The sequence below is a fragment of the Theropithecus gelada genome, chromosome 4, assembly GCF_003255815.1.
Source record: "Theropithecus gelada isolate Dixy chromosome 4, Tgel_1.0, whole genome shotgun sequence".
Classification (NCBI taxonomy): domain Eukaryota; kingdom Metazoa; phylum Chordata; class Mammalia; order Primates; family Cercopithecidae; genus Theropithecus; species Theropithecus gelada.
Window position 1 is genome coordinate 16,474,949 of NC_037671.1, and position 16,098 is coordinate 16,491,046.

At 43.8% G+C, this 16,098-nt stretch overlaps 1 protein-coding gene across 3 annotated transcripts in view; it reads right to left on the reverse strand.

The window, feature by feature from the left end:
- Positions 1–16,098, reverse strand: part of GFOD1 (glucose-fructose oxidoreductase domain containing 1) — a 127,590-nt gene that overhangs the window by 101,306 nt on the left and 10,186 nt on the right. Inside the window, exon 2 of one of the 3 annotated variants that reach the window (XM_025382261.1) lies at positions 6,104–7,412. The exons of the other annotated variants lie outside the window; for them this stretch is intronic. Coding sequence (XP_025238046.1) covers positions 7,246–7,412 — 167 coding nt within the window. The 3' untranslated portion in view covers positions 6,104–7,245. Of the gene's footprint in view, positions 1–6,103; positions 7,413–16,098 lie in introns of those variants that run through there. 3 annotated transcript variants of the gene reach the window in all.

Here is a 16,098-nt window from a genome sequence, read left to right on the forward strand (position 1 = left end):
TGGGTCTTTTCTTTACCCACAGTTATCCATCCATTAAGCATCGTGAAATCAGTTCAGTGGGTCACAGCCAGCTTTTCCTTTTCTTGTTAATGAAATGAAAGAAAGAAAATACGATAGCATTTCACAAGCCAATGAAACAAGGGTAAGTATCAGGTCATGAACCTTATGTTCATTTTTATTTATATTCATACATACATATGTAGGTTATCTGTAAATATTTTTAACACTGATACAGTATATATATGCTATATATGTATACTATATATAATATTAATTATGATTCAGTATATAAATACAAAGATAAATATATATCTATCCAGTAGGGTCCTGAGGTCAGTGAAATTATGGGTCTTTTCTAGTTCCATCTGCTGGAATTTAAACAAATCCTATCTGCCAAACCTCAAACTTAATCACTGGCTTTACGAACAACATACAACAAAAAACAAACCATCTATACATATATACTGGATCTTAGTAGAAAATTTGTTCTCCCTGTAAGTCAGGGTCAGAAAAAGTTACTCTGCTGGCCTGCAGATGTTTGGGTGATTTCACCCCCAGTCATTCTCCCCTTTCCCAAATGACTCAGATCACGAGAGAGGGAGGCAAAGTGCCTGATCCACAGTGCCACACATGGCTTTTCCTGCAGACCTGATTTTCCATGCACTCTTCCCTGTAAATCGATTTCCTCTGGGCACATAGCCAGGCAACTGGAAGGCTGCAGACGCTCATCTAGGTTCCAGTGCCCCCAGCACGAGTAAGGGCACAAGGCAGTGGGCAGGGAGACGACAGCTGAGCTGGCATCCATGCTAGGGCTTGTGAAGTCCTGCTCTTCTATCCTTACCAGAGAACAAAGACTTGTTGGAATGTCAACAGTGTCCAGAAATCATTCTTGCTCCCTGGGACCACAAGCTCCTCCCTGTCCAGCTATAGTTCTACAGTTCTCAGAGGTCAGAAGAAACTGGAATACTCTTTCCTTCACTGTGATGGATAATTTCAATATGTCCACTTGGCTATGCCACAATAGCCAGATGTTGGGTCACACACTTTTCCAGATGCTTCTGTGAAAGTATTTTTTAGATGAGATTAACATTTATAGCAGTAGATGCTAAGCAAAGCAGACACCCTGTATAATGTGCTGGGCCTCATCCAATCAGTTGAAGGCTTTATGAGAAACAGACAAATTTCTTCCGAAGAGGAGGAATTCCATCAGCAGATTGCTTTGGACTTGAACTGCAACATTAACTCTTCTCTAGGTCTCTAGCCCACTGGCCAGGTCTACCCTGCAGGGCTTCCCTGTACCCTCTCTTCCTCTTTCTCTGTGTGTGTGTGTGTGTGTGTGTGTGTGTGTGTGTGTATGTATGTGTGTGTGTATCCTTTTGGTTCTGTTTCTCTGAAGAAACAGAAGCTTCCTTGACTACTACCTTCCTCGTCATTCAAGACTCTCTCAAATGCTACCTCCTCTGTGCAGCCACACCTGATTTCTTCTGCCAGATATAATTGCTCCTTCTTCTGTGCTCATTCTTATAGTATATTTCTTGTGCCACATTTTTGCAAACAATTACTATGCTTTGTACTATCCTTAATTGATCATCTAAAGCAGGGGTGTCCAATCTTTCGGCTTCCCTGGGCCATACTGGAAGAAGAATTGTCTTGGGCCACTCATAAAATACACTAACACTAACGATAGCTGATGAGCTGAAAAAAAAAATGCAAAAAATGTTCATAATGTTTTAAGAAAGTTTATTGCGTGTTGGGCTGCATTCAAAGCTGTCCCAGGCCACATGCATCCCACGGGCAGGGGTTGGACAAGCTTGATCTGAAGCTTGGATTCTAAATCTTGTGGCTCAAATCTTGGTCTGTGAACCAGCAGCATCAGTATGCCCTGGAAGCTCGCTAGACATGTAGAATCTCGGGCTCCACCCTAGACCTACAGAATCAGAATCTGCATTTTAACAGATGCCTATGTGATTCGCATGCACATTAAAACGTAAGCAGCACTGCTGTAAACAAGTGCTTCTTAACACTGAGTGGCTTTAAAAAATACATATGCCTAGTTCCTACCCTCAGAGACTCTGATGTAACTGGTCTGGGGTGCGGCCTGGGCTTCAGGATGTTCGCCACTTTCCCAGGTATTCCTAACTCACAGCCAAGCTTGAGAACCACTGTCACAAACCCCTTGTCTTAGAAGGAGAATTGAGCCCAGTGAAGCTGAGGGACCCCTGTAAGGTCATAAAGTGAGTTAGTATCAGGAATGAGAATCCTACTAAGGTTTTCTGTCTCCCTAAAAATGTTTTAAGGAAAGAGGACAAAGATCCATGTGCACTATCAGCAAATTTATAATGAAACCTGGGTCATCCAACACCCAGCTGACACAGGAAACTGTCATCATACCAAATATCTCCTCTGTAGGGAGGAACCAGCAGGATTCTCTAGAAATAAAAGAAATGACTCAGCCTAGGTTAGATCTTAGGAACACTTCTCATTTAAAATGACTGTCAAAGACCAAATTTGACAAATTTACACCAAGGGTAAAGTTACTGCTAGGGCAGATGGGTGCCACCCCTGATCTAGCATGACCCAAAAATGTCCCATGTGGATACAGGCAAGTCTCCACTGGCTCCTTCATTCTCTGCTGAGCCTGGGATGCTTTGGTTATGTAACTTCTTTGGAAGGTACAAGATGATGATATAGTGGCTTCTTTTTATTGCCATATGGCATGGAGTTTTGATCTGAGTTAGAAGATAATAGAGAGAAAAGATGAAAGAAGTAAAGTAAACAGATTTCTTTTCCTTTCAAGACCCTCTCTGGGTTTTACATTTATACTGGCCTGGTGAGGTCCACTAATTCTTCCATCAGGGTTATAACCAGTAACAACAGGCTTTCCACCCACAGAGAGATTATTAATGTCACATCCTCTACCTTTGAAGAAGGGTGACTACATGCTGAGGGAGCCTGTCAGTGGCAGGCACCCACATAAAAAGTGGTTGTACCTGCCAATGACTCAAGTGTGACAGGGTGACATTCTCAATCACCTCCCTCCCTGTGGCCTCCTGTGAACTGTCCACGATACAATTTCTGACCTGCAGTTGCTTGGGACGGATATCCCCTTGATCTGTTATTGACGATGCAGTACTTCTTCTTTGGCAAAACTACACCTTTCATTGGTGCAGTGGACCACAACCTGCTTCATGAGGCATCTGCAGAAGAAGCTAACCCCAAACGCCCACTGTGCTGATAAATTTGTGCTAGAAAATTATACCCAACCCCACGGAATTGCAAGCTTGACAGTTGGTATTAGCAGTTATTCATGCAGATGTGTTCTCAGCAGTGCCATTAAAGAGGGGGAAAAAAACAAGGCACGACACACTGGGCAGGTGTGCACACACACGTACACATATGCACACATACACACAGATACACATACACACACACTACTGGCAAGCAGCCGTCCCACTAACCCACAATGAGCCATGCTAGTTTGCCCTGGAATACATCTCCTTTGCAGATAAAAGGAAGAATGCTTCCTGGGATAAAGGAGAGCTATGTATATTTGTGTAACTGATTTTAAAAAAAGGAGAAGCAATAGCAGAAGCCAAGTGAACCAACCATATGACAGCAGTTGTAATAAAACAGCACATAAAAATATTTACCAAATTAAATAATTTGGCTAAGTCAATACCAAGCTTTTAAAGTGAGTTATTAGAATTAACATAAAAGGCGGGAGCTAAAAGGAACTCTCAAAAACGGACTCCGGTGCCTGCGTTATATAGGTAAGGAAATGAAAGTCTAGCAGGGTGAAGTCACTTGCCCAAGGTCACACAGCTAATTAGCATGGTGTCAGGACAAGAACTGCCTGTCCAGGCTCTCTGGCCAACACCCTTTTGGCTGCACACCACCACACACGCAGCCCATAAAGAGATTCAAGCAGATGGTGATGAATTTTCTCAGGCCCAGGGTTCTAAAACTGCTAACCATTTAAACCAACGCAGGTCTGACTGAAAAGAAACCTGCCTGCAAAGAAAAGGGGAAATAAAAAATGGAAACGTTGCAATTGTACATTTTCTTTGGAAGGCTGAATGAAGCCAACAAGAGCTTCACTTCTCACCCTGGGGCAAATTCAGGAGGCAGAGAAAAATGATAGGAGCGTTCCAGCTATTTCTGCCATGTTTGGGGTTTGGGCACACAAGGTTAGAAATATAAATAAATTACCCTGCAGCCAAGAGTCTATGGTTTCTCCCCCAATTCAGAGTCATGTCCAATTATTCTCCTAAATAATAGGAGAGTCTCTAGACCTTTATTCAATCACTTCCACTTCCTAGAAGACTGCCTTTTTCCTTTGGCCAAGACTGAACTCATTTTTGCCCCATGAAAAACATGTACCTCCAGCTGGGAACAGCCAGTCCAGAGCCAAAGGATCATAGAATATAAGAACTAGAAAGTCACCCCAACCAAACCATTTTTTCCCATCTTATTGTCTCTTTCTTTTGAAAAACACATTTTTTCATTATGATATTTTTTAAAACAAGAAATTTAGCGAAGAAAAAAATTCATAATCCCATTATTTGATAACAAACATCATTAGGATTTGGGCTTCTTACCAGACTTTAATTTTCTAGGTGTGTGTGTGTGTGTGTGTGTGTGTACGTGTGTGTGTGTATTTTAAACAAGGCTATCATCATAATATGCAAATGCTTCTGTGTCCTTTTTCTTTATCTATATCATAAGAAAATTTCCTATATTGGTACAGTCTTCCTACACATAATTCTAACAGCTATTTAGTATTTTATCAATTCTATTTATCATATTTACCTAACTGTTCTCCTACTGTGGAACATTTCTGGTTGTTTCTAGTGTTTCAGTAATCATAAATAAGGCTTCACTGAACACTATTGTGCATGTAGGTGTTTTCATTGTTGTTATTTTAGGTCATTTCCTTCAGAGACTTCTAAGAAGTCAACCGCCTCGTTTTCTTCATTGCTGGAAAAACACAGTTCCCCAGTGATTAAACAACCTGATAAGGTAATAGGCACACTCTCCAGAGACCTGGGTTTGGTCCTGACTTAGCTGTCAGTGATCATCTGTGACAACCCGGATAAGCCACTCACTTCCTCTGAGACCCGGTTTCCCCTGGGTGTTAGGAGAGGGGAGCTCCAGGCCTGTCCTGGGTGTTGTGATTACCAGTGGTGTTCTCTTTCCACTGTTCCCCACAGCAGCCCATCTGAGATACCAAGGCCCCTAACCAATCTCCCTTCCACTTCTCTGCTTTTCACATCAGCTGCTCGGGAAAATGACTTAGTCAAAGCCCATTATGGAACCAAATGTGTTTAAGTTTGTGGGAGCCAAGCAGATCAAGCCTGTGGTGTGTGAAAGCCAGCAGCAGGATTGCCTATTTACCCCTCTATGGAGCCCTTGCCACTGCTTTCTGAATCCAGGTCATCCATGGAATTCAACAGACCTTGCTTCTTCTCTGCAAGTGCTGGCCACAGGGCACTGTGACAATAATAAACACACAGGCGCCTGCTCTTGGCGACTTCTCCCAGAACTCAGTTATGTAGGAGAGGGAGTCGGCCTGTGTCTCCTATCAAGCCCCTCCAGGACAGTAAAGAGGCCACTGGTCACATCCCCTAAATAATCCCTGTTGGTAACAGCACCACACTTAGCCTGGAGCACAGCAGAACAGATGGAGGAATACATCACACTCGCCTTTCATATCTTATCCATACGACAGTTTGCCATTTATTTTGGCCTCTTCAAAAATAAGTTATAGGCCAAGTGCAGTGGCTCACGCCTGTAATCCCAGCATTCTGGGAGGCTGAGGCAGGTGGATCACCTGATGTCAGCAGTTCAAGACTAGCCTGGCCAACATGGTGAAACCTCATCTCTACTAAAAATACAAAAATTAGCTGGGCATGGTGGCACACGCCTGTAATCCCAGCTGGAGGCTGAGGCAGGAGAATCGCTTGAACCCAGGAGGTGGCGGTTGCAGTGAGCTGAGATTGTGCCATTGCATGGGCAACAAGAGTGAAACTCCATTTCAAAAAAAAAAAAAAAAGCTGTTGGATGCCACTCTAATGCCTTGTTGTGACTATCCTGTTTCCCAAAAATAAGTTATAATCAATAGAGAAGTAAAGATTATGAAATAACATTTTCTCAATTTTTTAATATCCTGTAGGATACATGCAGTCCCCAGGCTATTGTCTCCTCAGTTATGGAATTAGATGATGCAAGTTCCAGTTCAGTCACCATTTCCCCCTTTTTATACTTTGTCAATAAAAATGATATGGCCTTTGTTCATACAGACCATTGATACTGCACCACGTGATACTGGAAAACACACAAGCTTTGGAGTCAGGCAAACTTAAGTTGAATTCTGATTCCACTTGCTCTTAGCTGTGTACACTTGCCAAAATATCATATTTCACAGAATCTAAGACACCACTGCAAAGACCTACAGCTATCTTACTACCAAGAAAGAAAAGCCCTTTTAGACATATCTATATTTCAGGTGTTCAAATGTGAAAATAATACATGTCACAGAATCAATGACATGTGATATCTAATCTCTCTACAGTGAAATTTCTCACTTGTAAGATGGAGATGCTAAATGTCCACATTGGAGGTTGGCCATGAGATGTAAATGAGTAACACTCGTACTATGCCTCACTCCAGATCTGGCACATAGTAAGTACTCCACAGAATGCTAGTTTCTCTTCCCTTTCCAAATGTGATGAGTAGGTTCTGGATAGATTATGAGTTATCTCAGAGTACATGTCATATCTTATATGCATTTGACCTTTTCTAACTCCCCATGATAGAGAATATTGCCTTACATATTGTAGCCATTCAGTAAATGGGTGAGGAATACAGATGATGAATTTGTTTGAAAAACCGATAAACACTGAAGTTGGAAAATCCCATTGGTGGATGTAGCCAGTGATGTCCCACTGGCTTCCCCAGCACCTGCATGTGATGAGCACATCTATCTATAATCTTGGCTGGGTCTGGGGACTGGAAAGAAGAGCAAATGCCGGCTCATGGAGCACATCCCTCCTGGAATCCTCCATGCCGGCAGGCTGTGGCTGGAGGCCCGCTGCATTCAGGCAAGAACCTGCAGCTAAATCTCAGTTCCACAGACAAATGCAGCATTGTGGTCCCCGTGGGCCTTCGGGGAAAGCCAGGCTGCCTCTGTGCCCTGGATGTGAACGGCTGTGCATATTAAGTTAGACAGGCTGCATCCCCAAGGGCTTAAACCTGTCCCCTGGGACTCTCCAAGAGCAGCATCATGGGGGTAAACAAACGTCCCATGTGGGGGTGCTGGAGGGAGCAGAAGCTCAGCTGAACAGAACCACGTGGCATTGTTTTTCCCCCAATATTGTTCTGCCTGCTGATTTTCTTCCTCTGATGTCCCGGTTCTGTTGGAAAGGGAGAAGAGACAGAGAAGAGGAACACATCTCATTTTCCACCACCCACTTTTGATTATTCATATTCATGTGGGAGATGAGAAGAGTCTGCCAGGGACACATTTAAATAACAAGTACTCTAAAATCATCACTTTGCCCTTGACTACAGTCAAGAGACATTCTGTGGGCAGCACACTGTAGTGTGTGTGCACTCACACCCTCACAAATGCACACTCACCTCTCCCTCCAAGCCCCACAAGCTGGAACCTAGCAGTCCCAATTCCCTAAAGATTGCTCACACAGATGGATGTGGCTTTCACAACATTAATGGGACTAGAAGGAAAAAAAAAAAAAAGCAATAATAATTAGCAAAACAGTAAGTATGTATCAGTTGAGGTTTCATGCTTTCCTATTTATGTAGCCTCTCCCCTCGGCTGAAGGAAAGGACAAGGGAGTGGAGAGAGGAGGAAGAAAGTCGGAAAGCCCATTGCCCATGAAAGCGCACAGCATGTTGGCAGTAGGGCAGAAAGCACCTTACTCTGAAGTCAAAATTCCTCGCCCTGGCCCAGGTCCTCAGGAGCTAGCTGCCAGGTGTTCTCCAAGGTTCCTGCAGGGCAAAGAGGCCTGGCATCTATTTCCTTCCCCTCACCACCTTCCTGGGCCATCTACTAAGACCCTTTGCTTCTTGGTGCTTTGAGGAGGGAAAATGTCTTTCTTACCTCCCCCAGAGGATGGCTGAGAGGGTTAAGGAAGACGCTACCTGTGAGCAAAGGCAGAATTCCTGCCCTGGAATCACCCCACGGACCCCAGGTCCGTGCCATCTGCTACCTAAAGTCCTGTAATAAACCTGAGGGGAGGCAGGTGGAGCAGGGAGGGGCACTGTCATTTATCTCGTTGCTCAGTCCCTGTGTCTAATAAAGAATTTAGGAAACTTCCCACAGCACATCTTCTTCTCATTAATAATAGAGTCCTTACCAATAAATCCAGAAAGCAGCACCCAGACCTTGTTAAACCTCTACTAATTAGTTTTGAAACGTCCATAGCCCAATGTGGAGGCTATCAACACATTCCCAGGAGAAAATGAAACACACCCACAAGTTGGGGTTCCTCAAAAATCCATGTTTGGATCTCACATAAGTGACTGATTTGCCCATTGCTATATCCATTAGTGCTGTCCAGTAGAACTTTCTGCAATGATGGAAATGTTCTATGTTGCATGGTCCAATATGGTAGCTACCAGTCAGCCACACGTAGCCTTTGAGTGCTTGAAATGTGGCTAGGACAACTGAGGAAACTGTATTAGTCTGTTTTCAAGCTGCTGATAAAGACATACCCAAGACTGGGAAGAAAAAGAGGTTTAATTGGATTTACAGTTCCACATGGCTGGGGAGGCCTCAGAATCATGGCGGGAGGTGAAAAGCACTTCTTACATGGTGGCGGCAAGAGAAAATGATGAAGACACAAAAGTGGAAACCCCTGATAAACCCATCAGATCTTGTGAGACTTATTCACCATCACCAGAATAGTACAGGAAAGACCAGCCCCCATGATTCAAGTACCTCCCTCTGGATCCCTCCCACAACACATGGGAATTCTGGGAGATACAATTCAAGTTGAGATTTTAGCGGGGACACAGCCAAACCACATCAAAACTGCATTTTTCATTTTATTTAGTTTTATGTAAATTTAAGCAGCCACATGTGGCTAATGGCTACCGTACTGCATAGCACAGACCCAGAGAGCATCTCTGGTATGTAGCTCACACTCAATAAATCTTTGTTCAAGGAAAAACATAAATGGACAGTCGTTCACCATAATAAGTTCTGATCAAACAGGATTCTCATATTTATTGAGTCCTCATTTTAAACAAAGCCCTGTTTAGGTCAACAACCTTCTGAGATGGGTACTTCCGTTATCCCAATTATACAGATAAAGAAACTGGGGCTTCAAAAAGTTAAGAGAGGAGCCCACAGCCACATAGCACATGGCCAGCCAAGGATTGTGCCCATACACCCATTTCTGCATGCCTCCAGCTTTCTGTAGTCTGATGGGACAGCCTCTTCAAACTACCTTTTCCATTGACCAAAAAAATCCTTAAGGAGCATGACTTTACTTTCACCACAATGACATCAAATTAGTCAAGGAATTTTTCCTTTTGAAATAGAAAAAAAATGTAGACAGACAATTGTTGTCACATCTAGGGATCTTTTAAAAGTCTAGCCAGAGCAGTAACTTCGCAAGGCTCTGTTGTCTGACTTCTGGGTCCCAAGTCAAGAGTTAACTATTCATTCCACCACTGTGGCCTCCCCCTCAAATCATCTCCCAAGATGGCAGACTACTCTGAGAGAGCCTCACAATCATCATGTCCATGAGCTCTCACCTCTGAACGCTGAGAGGTGAGAAATGGAGGAGAAAGGGAGGTGAGAAAGGGATCTGAAACACCAGTGACCCAAATCCAGAGTTTGTAGCCTCTCCCACCATGAAAGATGGGAGAGGCATGTCCACATGTCATACGCAAATGTCCTTCTCCAAGGAGATTATTGCATCCTTGCTCATCTAGTAAATTATAGCTGCAGCCAGCCCTGACTCTTGCACCATCAGGGCTCAGTTATATAACAAGAGAACATGTGCTCCCACCACCATCAGATGTAAGCACCAAACCAGGGGCTGGGCACCCTTCAAGGCATCCGCTCCTCAGCTGACTCTGTTTACCATAGCATGCCCCGACTCCATCACACACAGAGCTGTCTTGACAGCATTACTAGCTGAATCAACTTTTGCAGTTCTTCCCATGCCCTCTAAGGCGGCCATTTGGGCTCCTCTCAACGGGGTCCTTTCCAACACTCCAGCAAGCTGTTTGCCTTGACTGACCCCAGAGCTCTGTCATTTGTGGCTGTCACCACTTGAGATATGAAGGGAAAGATGCAACTGACACTTACTGCTGATGAAGAAAAGTATTTGTAGAATTTCAGACATTCTTAAACCATTCTAACTTTGCCCTAGGAGGTCAACTCAAGCCACACAGTTTATCTTGCAGAACCAGTGGTTCCTTGAGGAGGACTTTACATCACAGAGCCTCCCATGTCTTCCTTTTCAATTATTTAAATCCTACCCCATCTTCTGGGCCCAGCTGAAGACCAACCCACTTTTTCCAAGAGGTCTTCCGGGACCCTTCCAGCTCTCAGAACGCCCCTTTCCTCAGCTTTCAGGCAGCATCACTCTCTGTAGTGCCACCTTCTCAGTAACCCACCAAAGAGGGGAAGGGCACCCGGGATGAGTGGGGCCCCACTCACTGGCCCCACTCATTTTATCTCTGACGTCAAGTTCATGTTCCCCACTCAACAAAACAAATGTGCAGCAGTAAACTGGAAGCAATAATTCACCAGCTCTTAGAGGAAGCCCCTTCCAGGCCGTTGTGCTGCAAGTGTCTCATTCAAACACAAATACTTTTTATGAGGGGGATCCTGTTAAAACATTTTCTGCAGGCAGGCGCGGTGACTCACACCTGTAATCCCAGCACTTTGGGAGGCCGAGGTGGGTGGATCACTGAGGTCGAGAGTTCAAGACCAGCCTGACCAACATGGAGAAATCCCGTCTCTACTAAAAATACAAAATTAGCTAGGTGTGGTGGTATATGCCTGTAATTCCAGCTACTCGGGAGGCTGAGGCAGGAGAATCACTTGAACCTGGGAGGCGGAAGTTGCGGTGAGCCAAGATCGCACCACTGCACTCCGGCCTGGGTGACAAGAGCAAAACTCCATCTTGGGAAAAAATAATAAAATTTTTTTCCCTTTGCCTTAGTGCCTTTTGTAGACTGGCACTGGGAAGCCTACCCAGGTGACTGACCCTTAATCCAATAATGATTTTTGAGGGATTACTCAACTGCCTCCAGCAAACTCTTCCTGGCATTGCAGTATAACCATTCACTCTGCACTAAGTCATGTATCTCTTTGCATTGCTATGTGTTTGCCTGTGCACTCTTCTTTCAAGGACAAAGACTATGTCTTACTTGATACGGCATTTCTCACCACAGCTAACATACTGCTACAGGGATTCAAAAGGCATTTACTAACTAAAAATAAATGAAAAAAAAACTACTCTCCAGACACTGGGCAGAATAGGTGGCTAGAAAACCCTACTGGAAGACAATCTTCAAGTTGGAAACGCCCCTGGCAGAGGGTTCAGTGCATTCTCACAGCCCAGGGCAACTCCAGAGTCCCAGGCATGAGCACCCCCTCACCTGGTAGTCTTGCTCTTCTACTCCATGAACCATTTCAATGAATACTTGGCAAAACGAATTTTACTTGGGTTGGAGAAGTAGTTCCGCTGTACTAGTTCCAAAATCAAAAATAAGAGGAAGTATATGAAAACCAAAAAAAAAAAAAAAAAAAACTCTACCCCTTCCCCAAGTGAAATCTGCTACCTCAACAAAATCAGAAAATCACAAAACCAATGCTTACAAATCAATAAATGACAAACAACCCTATTTAAAAATGGGTATTAGATTTGAACAGTCATTTTATCAAAGAAAAATGTGACTGTCTAATAAACACATGAAAAGCTGTTCAACATCATTAATTGTTATTAACAAAATGCAAATCAAAGTCCTAACAAGATACTTCTACATACCAACTATAATGGCTATGATAAAAAAGACTGACAAGGCTGGGCATAGTGGCTCACACTTGTAATCCCAGCAGTTTGGGAGGCCGAGGTGGGTAGATCACTTCAGGTCAGGAGTTCGAGACCAGCCTGGCTGACATGGCGAAACCCCATCTCTACTAAAAATACAAAAATTAGGCCGGGTGCAGTGGCTCATGCCTGTAATACCAGCACTTTGGGAGGCCAAGGCAGGCAGATCACGAGGTCAGGAGTTCGAGACCAGCCTGACCAACATGGTGAAACCTCATCTCTACTAAAAATACAAAAAAAAAAAAAAAAAATCAGCCGAGTTTGGTGGCAGGCACCTGTAATCTCAGCTACTCAGGAGGCTGAGGCAGGAGAATTGCTTGAACCCTGGAGGTGAAAGCTGCAGTAAGCCAAGATCGCATGATTGCACTCTAGCCTGGGTGATGGTGGAAGACTCTGTCTCAATAATAATAATAATAATACAAAAATTAGCTGGGCATGGTGGCACACACCTGTCATCCCAGCTACTTGGGAGGCTGAGGCAGGAGAATCACTTGAACCCAGGAGACAGAGGTTGCAGGGAGCCGAGATCATGCCCCTGTACTCCAACCTGGGCAATGGAGTGAAACTGTCTCAAAAAAAAAGACTGACCATACCAAGTGTTGCTGATGATATCAGAAAATTAGAACTCTCCTACGCTGCTGGTGGGAATGTAATACGGTGCCACTGCTCTGGAAAACAGTTTGGTAGTTTCTTAAAAAGTTAAATATATACACACCATACAACTGAGCAATTTCAATCCCAGGTATTTAATCAAGAGAAATGAAAACATGGCTCCACAAAAGACTTATATGCAAATGCTCACAGCAGCATTATTAGCAATCACTAAATACTGGAAACAATACAAACATCCATCAGATGGTGAATGGATAAACAAAATGTGGTATGTCCACACAATGGAATATCACCCAGCAATAAAGATAAATGAACTTCTTATCCGTGCAACAACATGGCTGAACATCAACAACATTATGCTAAGTGAAGGAACTCAAGCACAAATGACTCCATACTTCATGATTCCATTTAATTGAAAGTTCTAGGAAAGGGAAGCTACAGAGACAGAAAGTAGATTAGTAGTTACCTGGAGCCAGACAGAAGTGGGAGTGAGGACTGATTACAAATTGGCATGAGGAAACGTTTTAGTGTGTTGAAAATGTTCTAAATATATAAATGTACTAAAAGTAATGGAATCACTTACAATGGGTAAATCTTGCGAAATAAAAAGAATGGAGAATTTTGTGGTATATATAGTTCAATAAAGCTATTTTTAAAAACGTAGTGTTAAAACTACAAACCAACTTAATTGGAGCTTTAAAAATTTTGGAGAAATTTATAGTTTCAGTTTAAGGACATTAATCAAAGAAGCATCTTAATACTCTGAGGGCTATTAAAATTAGAGACTGGAAAATTTCTTTAAATCATAACATTTTAATGTAAAGTTATTTTTCTGCACTTTTTAATTCTCCACTGTAGGATATTAACAATTCTCAAGGAAAGTCTAAACCCCAAGGCATCCCAGACTCGCCCAAACCCTAGAATCAAAGAACTGTAGGCGGGTATAGAATTGCTCAGGGTGAAGTGTCACTGTGGCTCTCAGCGGTGTGACAGCCTCTTTCCCAACATTCTCCTTAGCTCAAGTGTGAACCCAAAAGAACGAACGCTGGCTTTCCAGGTCTCCTGCTTTGAGGACAAGTGCTCAGAGGCCTGCTGCTCTCCTAGGGCCCCACACCCACCAGCTGAACTAACCAGAGCAGTTTCTCCACTGACGCGTCTTCCAGGTGTCTCCTCTCTCAGCTTGCCTAGCCAGATGGCCTTGATCCAGGCAAAATCTGTATTAGTCGGGGGTTCTCCAGAGAAATAGAACCAATAGGGTGGGTGGGGGTGTGTGTGTGTGTGTGTGTGTGTGTGTGTGTGTGTGTGTGTGTGCGTGCGCATATATAGATAGATTTGTTTTAAGGAATTGGCTCACATAATTGTGGGGCTGGCAAGTCTAAAAGGTGCGGGACAGGCAGGCAGACAGGCAGGCTGGAGACCCAGGGAAGAGTTGATGTTGCAGTTTCCAGTAAAAAGGCAGTCTGAAGGCAGAAATCCATCTCCCTCAATCTTTTCCTGACTCCTGGCTCCTTCAAGCCCTTAAGACAGTACTTGAGCAGAAAGCGACTATGTCTCATGGCACTCTTGCGACCTGCTGCACATGCTATCCAAGAGGCTCTTGGTAAAGGTCTGCAAACCTACCAAGACCATAGAACTCCATGCAGTTGGTCATGTTTATCTACTCTGCCATCACACTCTTCAAAATATATATGTCTTAAATTTAATAATTTAATAATAATAACAATGTTGGTATTAATAGATCATCACATCTATTATTTCTTTTTTGCTATGGTTATTATCAAAGCAGTGAAATTCCAAGTGTGTAATTCACAAAGCAGATAAAAAAACCTACATGATCAGGCCAGGTGTGGTGGCTCAATCCTATAATCCCAACACTTTGATAGGTCGAAGTGGGTGGATCACTTGAGGCCAGGAGTTCGAGACCAGCCTGGCCAACATGGTGACCCCATCTCTATCAAAAATACAAAAATTAGCCAGGCGTGGTGGCACATGCCTGTAGTCCCAGCAATTTGGGAGACTGAGGCACAGGAATCGCTTGAACCTGGAAGGTGGAAGTTGTAGTGAGCTGGGATGGCACCACTGCACTCCAGCCTGGGCAACAGAGTGAGAATCTATCTAAAAAACAAACAGAAACAAAAACAAAAACAAACAAACAAACAAACAAAAACACCTACCTACACAATCAAGAAATGTCTATATTTGTTTTTTTGTTTGTTGTTTTGTTTTGAGAAGGAGTTTTTTTCGTTCTTGTTGCCCAGGCTGGAGTGCAATGGTGCAATCTTGGCTCACTGCAGCCTCCACCTCCGGGTTCAAGTGATTCTCCTGTCTCAGCCCCCCGAGTAGCTAGGATTACAGGTGCACGCCACCACCCCCTGCTAATTTTTGTATTTTTAGTAGAGATGGGGCTTCACCATGTTGGCCAGGCTGGTCTCGAACTCCTGACCTCAAATGATCCACTCACCTCAGCCTCCCAAAGTGCTGAGATTACAGGTGTGAGCCACCAGGCCCGGCTGAAAAGTCTACATTTGTAATAACTTCCACCATCTATATTCTTCGAATCAGCACTTTTTTTTGGAGAGTGCAGCCCAGATCAGAATGACTGCTCTTAACAATCCCTCCACCCCTCCAGCAGGGTGGTCTCAGCAGCATTTGGTGATGTATCCCCCACACTGTGGGTAACCACAGGAAAGACTGAGCCGGGAGAAAGCATCTGGTACAAGCAGGGAGAGCTGGGTGCGGGGGCAGGGCTGCACCTTTCAGGTGGTTGAACCTGTCATGTTCATATTTGGGAGTGCGTGTGGACAATTTTTCACCCACCACATGAGCCTGTGAAGCAGAGCAGGCTGGTGTAGAGAGGGGTGGATGAGGAAGCAGACACACGGAGAGAAGCAGAATAAAATTCAGAGGATTTCTGTTTTCCAGGTGTCTACTAAAGCCCCTGCTGCAGCCCTGTGCCTGCGTCATGTGGGACCCCCCTAAGCACCCACACTGCAAGGGATAGTAAATCTTCACAGCAGCATGGTGAGCTCTTGGTAACCCCATCAGTACCTTTGAGTGATCACATAGCTGTGAAGCAAGTATTGGATTCACAGCAAATATGACACCTGAAGCTTGGCTTAGGTACCGTCCCTTTACAAAAAAAATAAATACATTCTCTGAGTCTTGCAGGAAGGAATCATCTCTTCAAAAAATAGTTTTAAAAAATCTTCAAAAGCACCATTTGGAAGAGGCTAAAGAACTACTCACTTAAAAATTTAATTTTTTAAAAAAAAGAACTCATTGCATCAGGGCAAAGTAAAAACTACTGTTTATTGAGCTTGATGCAGATAGCTGAGGGCAGCCACAGGGTAGGTCCCTATATTTTCCCTCTCATTTTTGTTGTCACACCAACCCT